Genomic DNA, 9,797 nt, shown 5'->3' on the forward strand with positions numbered 1-9,797 from the left:
TGTTTTGTACTCGGACTTCGACAGATAATGAAGAAGATCCTTTTAAAGATTCAAATTTACATATTATTTTATATGTATAGCACTCATGGTATTTGTCAATTAAAACCCATCTTACAGAAACTTTTGAATAATATTCAAGTTAAGAAAAAAATCTACTTAATAGTTTGAATTTCGAAACTTGGGGTAGATGGTCTCTCATATATCTCCATTATTTCTCATAGAAAGAGACGCTTGTCCAACTATTACATGCTTAGGTAGAGCACGTATCTTATTGGATAAGGAGTCATATTCCATCAAACAGCATGACTGGTTCTAGATGCGGACATGAGACATGTTAATTATAACGCACAAACATATCAATAACTCTCAATCAATTCTTAACAAACAAAACTAAACAGAAAAGGTCATTCCATTAGGGATAACACCTCAGCCGTTCTTTAAAATCCTAGCAGTGCACGACCAGCGCTAACCAATCGGCCATATAGACAAGCCAAAACACTGCTTTTACCTATGCACGGCGTTGCACACAAAAGGGAAAAAGCCGTTAAACACCAAATATATTTGTCTGTTATTTTTTTAAGTGAATTTCAAGTATGTAAAATTATAAATCACAGATCACTTCCTGTTCAGCATTTTGCTTGAAGCGATACAAGCATATACACCAGAACTTCGAATTTTATTTTCCTGATATTTCTAGCAATAGCATTGGTACTGATGGTATTTTTGTTCACATTCATGTTCTGAGCATAGGACAAGCTTTACTGACAGAGTTTCCGGATGTATACATGTACATGTAGAATCACATGTCAGTAAACTAGGAAGACATGAAATGACTGATTTTGACAAAGAATTACATGTAAATCAGTTTACAGTCATGTATTTCAACGATGGATCAGGTCAATGCATTGATCATTGCAACAGGTAGTTTTATAGTTTATCGTTCTCCATCTTGTTAACTGCATGCTCTGATCAGTGGTTCCATTTATTTCTATCAGTATTATATATTTCTTCATTGATTATTTCAATAACTTTAAAGAATAATAGATTTATCACATATACAACTTTTAGAAAATTAAAAAAGTGTATGGTGGTTTGCTGACCCTAATCTTTTTAAGCACAAATTCTAATCATCCTTGTGATTTGATTTCAAATTTTGCAGTGTTAACTTTTATATGGAATTTTTAAATTTTTAGGAAGTAATATTGGCATACCTCATAGAAATTGAATGTTAATACGCCAGTTACCAAGGTAATAATTTGTAATAATAAATGTGTGTTGTAAAAATAGTTTCTGTTTTATGTCCGATGTATAATGCCCATGGTGTAGAGGAATGTGCATTCTTACTAATAGATTTTGAAGTATAAATACAAGGTCAGGACTTGATGGTGTGTTATCTTTTGTCCATAGTCCTTCTAAAGTGTACTATTTCTCGTTTAATTTTAAGTACGATAGATGCTTCTTTTAAATCAGTTTGCTATTGCCTAATATTTAGGGTCAAATGATGCATTGAACAGTCATCAATGCTTATGTAATATTTTTTGCACTAAAAGGATGATTTCTGTTAGATAAATGATTATTTAAACATGTACTTCATTACGGTTTCATATGCAGTTTGTTATAATAGGATATATCTTATTCAGTTTTACGTAAGATATTATAATATGTCATCCTTTTTAAACACTTAAAGCAAAGATAGTTTTGGGATTTGTGGTAGTTTAGAGAACTAGCTAAAATGCAAGTTTGACATTAACTAATATTGCACACAACTGAAAACTAAAAGAAAATAAATCTCTTGAGCGCTAATTTAAATTAACTGAACCTCTGAGGTTGTCAAAAATTTATATACTTAAAAATCGTAACTGAGCCTTCGCTGACTTTAAATTCCTAGCAGAAAGTTATTTGTCATCAATGTAAAACATCTATTATTATAACATTATGCAATCCCTTTTCCGGGATGTAAGATAGATGCCGGTAGATCCCGATTATCCATTTTTATCTAGAAAATGAAGATACTGATGTGAAAAATCAATGGGGAAAATCTCGAATAAACTTGTATCAATGAGGAAAGCGTTACCTCTCGTGTCTGTCCAGTTCTTAGAAAGATGTACATTTTTATTTGATGCGATATTTACAATAGGGTTACTTTCTACAAATATCCAATAACTATATTCCTTCGTGAGTAATGTTATCTAAACAATGAAGTTTTGATAAATTATTTACGTGGCGTTCTTTATAACACGCAAACTAGCTTGTATTGTCACTGTCAACTCAATTAGAATGATCAAATTAATAATGGGTTGTTTCAAATGTAAAACTCTACTCATAAAATCGCATTTTCCTCTTCCTTATTTGAGTTTTTGTTTCTTCAAAAAATTTCCTGTTTCACTTTTATACATACATGTATTTTAAAATCATATGTTTTCCCTATATAACACCAGATAGTCATCGAGTTTTAATTTCTTCTTAATTGTCCTTTACTGTTACATTCCGTTTAAAACAACAAATTATTTTATTTTATTAAATAACCGCAATTAAGTATCCGTGTGGTTGATGTAATGCGTTATCAAATTTTAAATCCTTAGAGCAAATGATTAAATTTCATATGACAAAAACAAAACATAATATTGGTGATAATTTGTAGATGCTTCGGGGTATGGTTCTACAGAACTTTGTTCATTTCGAAAAGAGATTTGTCTTTGATTTTTCCAAAACCAAAAATGGCCCAAACATTTTTGTTGGTGCAAGCTCAACGGGAAAAACGGCAGTCCTTGAACTAATCAGAAGATGTATGGATAGCAGACTCAACTCATCTCTTACCAACAGAGCAAACTCAAATGAAAGAGTATACGTGTTCTGCGAATTTTATCTTGATATCGATAAATATGGGCCAACTGTTATAACAGGAATGATAGTAGATGCCAATACTGACAATTACTCTAGTACAATGCAAACTGACAAGGAAGTAAAAGCAAACCCTGAAGTGAAATCAGAAGATATAGAAGAAAAAGGAAGAGAGAATAAGCTTGACGAGATGAGAGAACAGGGAGACGAACAGGAAAGTCAAAAGAAGAAAATGAAAAAAGACAATAAACCTGAAGAAATGAGTGGAGAACAGGGAGAGGAGCAGGGAAGTCAAAATAAGAAAGACAAAGAAATGGACTGGGATGAGGAGGGTACGATGTTTCACAAAGTAATTATGTACACGTTAGGAGGAAAAATAGAATTTTGTTCTGAAACATATTTAGAGAGACGTGACGGTAAAATTGTTAATCTCGAAAAGAATGTTAAACTTTCGCAAATACTGGGTGACCTTAGATCTAGCGGGTACATAGAAACAAATGAAAATCATATCAGTAAGGGGATCACAGATCTCTTTAATGAAGATTTCGTTGTAAAAGTATTAGGAGAAATAGAAATAAAGCAAAGAGAAAATAAGACCTACCATGTGCGTCAAGATTTATGGAGAAAAATTGAAGAACAATTTGTTGGAATTTTACCCACGAGAGGACTAGGCACAATTCAGTGGACAAAGAGTAAATTGATAGAATCGGAAAATAAAACAAAAAATTACGAAGGCACTTGTCTTCATGCAGAAATTATTACCGAACTTTTGGACAGCGACATTATAGAAAAAAAGAAAGAGCAAGAAATATTCAGTTTTTTAACAAATCCCAGTAAAATTGTCTTTAGGAAGGAAGCACCGAATGCGAATCGTATAAATTTAATTCAGGTCAAAAATGGAATGAATGAGTTTCCACTGCTCAAGACCTCAGTTGGGATCATAGAAGCAAAACAGTTTTCTCTCATAATGGCTCACAGGACACTAAAAACAATTTGTTTAGAAGAACCCGATCGCGGAATGCATCCTCAGATGATTGAACGTTTAAAAGAAGTGCTGCATCACGAAAGTCGACACAAAACAATCATTGTTGTAACACACAGTCCATATCTTCTCGACTCCATGTCGTTGAAAAACATCTTTTTCTTTTCCAGGATATATGAAGTCGCGTTTGACGTCGTTAATATATATGACAAACTTGAGAGCAATAAATATTTGAAGATTGTAAAAATGGAAGACTTAAAAGCAATTTTATTTTCGTCAAAAGTTCTTTTTGTTGAAGGAAGCACTGACAAAATTGTTCTGGAAGCAATTTTTCGACATTTGATACAGCGGTCCTCAAAGACTTACGAAGATATTCTTCCAATATTGAGTCACGAGATATGTTCTATGGGAGGGAAAGAGTTAAGAGAAAATATATCAGAGTTCTGCAACAAATTGAACATAAAATTTTGCCTAGTCTTGGATAGGGACGCAGTTATTGAAACAGAAGAGTCAACCAAGCGTATTAAGAAAATTCAACCTGGTTATTCAAGTTATAAAAGGTTTGAAGGAGGTCTCGTTTCGGATTTTCTTGTTGACCCTAACGGTTTTGAAGCGCTTTCTACTGATTTGGCAACAAAGGAAAAAACATTTATTTGGAGAGATGGGGACCTAGAGGATTTTCTCTTAAGTAGCAGGGAGAATAATTCTGAAATTCTTAGGATTTTTAAACCTGATGCCAAATTTACAACTGCAGAAGATAAAGAAAAATACAACAGGATGAAAGCGACCATCAAGAAATCGTTGAAAAACGGTTGTTTTCGGGAAAATCTAGATGCCTTAGCTGATATTATAACACATTTTCCCGAAACTGAACGCTTGTGTTCTTTTTTGAAAGATATATAACTAAAGAAAACATTTACTTGTTTGAAATACGTTTACAAAAAGATGTGTTTATACCATTTTCACGCCCCATGCAAAATTATTCATTATTATTTGAATGAAATTAATATTATGGACATCTTATTTTATCTTCAAATATGTAATAAATAATGCTTTTCAGTCATCATGGTCTTTATTTTTTAAACTGATAATGTCAATGAAACATTCCTCTTTTCATTATATTTAGGAAAAATACCGATTTTAGAATAATTTTAATGCCGTAAACATATTGTGTATATACTATCATTAATGTTATTCTTTGGTGGGTGGTATGATTTGAATTCATAAAAAAACTTGCTTTCATTGGCTTGTATATGGTGCTAACCTCTTGGCTTTTATATTGTTAGATTCCTTTTTCAACATATAAAAATCATGATTTATGAGAAATATGAATGCATCGAAATACATATTGATGAATATTTTTGGCTAACCTGAGCGGTAAGCTTAAATTAGTTATTTTGATCACTTTTAATCCGGCGTCCGCTTGTCTGTTTGTCCGTCCGTCCATCCGTAAACTGTTTACATTTTCGACTTCTAACACCACTGGGTCGATTTCAACTTAATTTGTCAGGCTCTCAGTAAGGGAAGATAATTAAGAATTATTCAGAAATTGTTGATATTTTTTAAAATCTTCTTAAACACCATCAGGTTTATCAATTGCTTGTATATATCATTTCAAACCAAACTCTCTATGACTGAGTCTTTTTAATGCAAAGTTCAGGACTATAATACAGATAGAAACTTTGGCTTTTAAAAAGACTAAGAATAAATTAAGCACTGTCTTTTTCTATTGCAAACATTCTCTTGATAATACTTACATGCCGAAAAAAACAGTTTTTCTCCGTGCATAAAAGAAACAATATGACAGTGGATTTGTTATGCGAATGTATGAGAGTTTTTTTTTTAAATTTTGATGTTTAGAAATTGTTTCAGCATAATTATTTTATCTAAGGTTTTTCTGAGAAATTACAATACCACAAACAAAGCTCTGTGAAGCTACCAACGTTTAGTTTATTTAACATTGTTTCAACTTGTAAAGGTAATTTTGCTTAAATTGTTAATATCATTTATGTTTCTATTTTTACATATGTAATTTCTAAACAAAATGTTTATCATATTTTGTATAAAAATGTATTTACTCTGGTTTTCCTTTAATTCATTGCTATATTTTAAATTTTTCTTCAGTTGTCAAATACTTCTTCCATTTATATCTCATCTTCTACAATGGTTTTCATTATAAATATGTTTCTTTATTGAAAAATACAGGACTCATTAATTTAGAATCATTTTTAAAATATGATTTATTTATTAAAACGGAGTTAAAGCTATTTCATTAAATTGTTGTTTTTTTAATACTTGTTGTTTTTGCAATTAAATGACTAAGCTCTATGGGTTCTTTATATTTTAGTAAGAAAATTGATTTCCTTTATATGCAGATTTTGTTTAGTGAGAAGTTATAGTTACAAACTACAATACACACTCTAAAGAGTTTTTAAAAAGTATTATTAAAAACACTTACATGAAATTAGTCGGTTTGATTCAATGACTGCTTATCGCAAACATACATGTAAGATTATAAGTTACTGCAACATTATTTGAATAAATTAATCGAGGTAAGACCGCTAATGGGGCAACTCTTTGTTTGAATTTTAAAGATACTGACCAAGCACTATTCTCTTAGAGTTTTCAAAAACTTAGCACATGTATATATCTAGAAACTTATTACCAAAAGAGATTCAGGTTGTTGAGCCCTGATCATCTTCACAAACAAATTTTGCTGTTTTAAATACTTATTTTAACAAAACTTAGTTTAGAAAGGTTTTAGGTAGTCTAGAATCTTTATAAATAGATACGGCACAGTGAAATCTTCTGTATGCTTTTACAATACATGAACAAATCATTTTGAGGGGTTCTTTTGTAAAATCTTTTTAAATATCATTTGACCCTATTAATTAACGTTTATCATAGACAAGAGAAAAGCTGTCAATGTGACAGCAAATCGGGTTTTCTTTTGTGTGAACAGTATCTATAATCCATTAAAGCCCTAGCATAATGCACATTTCTAATATATTTCCAATTGATCTGCAAAAGAATAACTTCCTATCTTGAAAACTGTAGGAGGAGTTATCCGTACAATCAGGGTACCCTGTATGCAATATTTTGCCAAAGAATGACTAAGTTCAACAGCTGGAATTTTTTCATAAATCATCAGAAATAAAAATCCTAGCAATATGCACACTTCTTATCAATGGCCAATTAATCTGCAAAAGGTCACTTTTTATCTTGAAAACTGTAGGAAGAGTTATCCGTACAATAAGGGTACCCTTTTGACAGCCGCCCGCCCGCCATTTTCACAATTTCAGTTACCGGATTTTTTCTTTGGAAAACCCCGTTAATAAAAGGAAATAAGACTTTTGTACTCATTTGTAAATATCTAGAGGATGATTAAATATTAATAAAGCAAAATTAAAACAGCATTTTAGATTTGAAAATAAAACTGACGGACACACTCGAGAATAGAAAAACTAAATTTTAAAAAAAAGACAATTACGTTGAAAGTTCAATGCATAAAATCATAAGCAAATAAGAAAGACAAAAAAACCCAACAAAATATTCAGCAGATTTAGATTAAAAACATTCTGTCAATAAACAATTATCATTATTAGAAAAGAAAAACAAATTGAAAAATGATATGCCAAAGATTGGCGGAGCACTCTATCTAAGCAGATTGTGAGATATGAATATTAATATATGCGCAGAAAACACAGAATGTTACAGAAAGATGGTCCAGAGTGTAGGGTCCTCATTAAATTCACAGACTTTAGTTTTAGTGTCCTTATTTTTGCAAGAGCAAGTTTAGATAGCAAGCCATATATTTTCTACCGTTATTATACAATTAATTTTTTCCACAAAATATCGTTCGTTCGCATAATTCTTTTACTATAGGCTCAAAGCTTAATAAATAGATGGGAAAACAACAAAACTCGTTTAATATATAAAAAATGTATTCACTAAACCTTTTAGTATATCCTTAAATTCATCGCCTATAAGGTTTACGGAAAAACCTGGCTGAGGCAAAATTATGCTAAATTTCCCATATGAAGTTGTTTTCGTTTGAGTTTATTTGATATGAGATTACATACTTGCTGGATGTCCAATTGCTTTTTAAGATAATACGACTTCATTAAAGTTGTTCGTTTATTTTGTCATTGGAAATGTAACCTTGGTTTTTAAGTTAAACGTAAAGGGACTTTACGATTTGAGATCAAAAATTTTATTTTTATTTTTTATGTATAAAATAGTTTTTTGGTGCATTTTAAATGATTGACCAAAATATTAAATGTTAACTTCAAGTTACAAGCGAGATACAGAGGTAAGAATTGATAGTTATGTAAACAAAGCTCGAGTTTCATAGTTGTCTACAAAAATTGTTATGTAGAGAACTACCATTTCTTGGACAAAATGACATGTAAAAATAATTTAAACTAATTCAATATCTTCTTAAATACTACCATCAACAAAAGAATGTTACATTTGATTGAAATTTACACCAATACAACGAATATGTAAAAATGACAATATTCGAGTTTTGTTTACAAAACAAAGAATTTTAAATTCTGTATCTTGCTTATAACTTGATATTTGAGTTTCAAATTTTGACATAGCATTATAAACTTCGATATTTATCAGTATAACCATTGAAAATGGAAAAATAAAATTTGAAAATTTTAAGTCAAATCGTGTCCAAGTCCCTTTAAGTTTGACTTTTTCATGTAAACAAACCTTCAAATCATGTTGAAGAGCCTCAATTAATGAAGAATATTGTTTCCAAATAAGTACATAGAAATTTTATGCGCGTTTTGAATTAAAAACTTTTAGCATTCGTTGTGTGAATTTAATGAGGAAAAAAGTGCATATGGCAATTTAACATATTATTGTAGAACCTGATTCATTAAAGTTTTTTCCATACTTAAAATTATATTTAAAGGGTTAAAAAAGGTATTGGCTAATAATAAAAATTTGATGTTCTTTAATTTAGTTTCTCAATGTCTGCTTTGATTACAGGTTATATTTAAGATAAATATAAAAAAAACCTTATATAAATTATTAAGCATTTGAATACATATACCGGTAACTCTCGATAGCTTGAAGTCCATGGGACCGAGAAAAACTCGATTTTTCAGGAGTTCGAGTTTTCAAGAGATCAGAATTTTCCGGTGTGACCGACGGGTTTATAAAATTAGTCTTACAAGATGTTATGATTTAGCCATTTATTTAGTGGTAACCTTACGCACGTGTTAAACAACGTTTACTTTTCATTTAAATACACAGAACTAGATGTTTTAAAAACCAAAGAGAAACAAATATTGAATAAATTCATGATAATTATTATTTCATGCATTATATTAAGACCAGATTGCTCAGCACTACTGGACTGCGAGACGACATGCCGTTAATGAGATAACTGAGTACTACCAATTGTTCCCACTTTATGGGTCCTTCACCAACTTGAACAGCAATAATCATTATAATGAAAATGATGCTGATAAGCACAATTTTAACAGTTTTATAATTCTAAAATTTTGACCATTGCTCAATGTACTTAGTATTATCGTTTCATCTCAATTAATTTCGCATTTTTATTGCGTCTCCAAATTATCGTTAAAAGGTTGGTATTAATTGTAGATTAGGTATCGGTATGGTCAATCATCAAACAATTATCACTTTACAGTACAAGTATCGCCTGAATAAATAAACAACCCGTGACACGGGTCCTGCGTTCAACCCTTGGAGCTATTTAAATGACCAAGTAGGTGTTAATAAGGTAATGCTTGGAGATATACAGCCACTTCGCGGTATCGAGAGTGAAAAACTATAGATTGTGAAGAACGGGACTGCAGTTTGACTTCGAGGGATCAAGGGTTTCGAGAGATCAAGACTTCGAGAAATCAAGAGTTTTGCTTAGTTATATAGAGAAAAAAATCAGGACCCTAGACTCACTTCGAGCGATCAAGAACTTCGAGCGATAGAAGTT

At 31.0% G+C, this 9,797-nt stretch overlaps 1 protein-coding gene across 1 annotated transcript; it reads left to right on the forward strand.

Annotated features, from left to right (window-relative positions):
• The first annotated feature begins 676 nt into the window (after positions 1-676).
• On the forward strand, positions 677-6,037 carry LOC128164439 (uncharacterized). The gene is made up of 3 exons (XM_052828243.1): positions 677-921; positions 1,194-1,248; positions 2,642-6,037. Exon 3 carries the CDS (start codon positions 2,642-2,644, stop codon positions 4,724-4,726), a length of 2,085 nt encoding a protein of 694 aa, XP_052684203.1. The 5' UTR covers positions 677-921; positions 1,194-1,248; the 3' UTR covers positions 4,727-6,037.
• Positions 6,038-9,797: the final 3,760 nt, after the last annotated feature.

Source organism: Crassostrea angulata, chromosome 10 (assembly GCF_025612915.1).
Source record: "Crassostrea angulata isolate pt1a10 chromosome 10, ASM2561291v2, whole genome shotgun sequence".
In the NCBI taxonomy this organism is placed as follows: domain Eukaryota; kingdom Metazoa; phylum Mollusca; class Bivalvia; order Ostreida; family Ostreidae; genus Magallana; species Magallana angulata.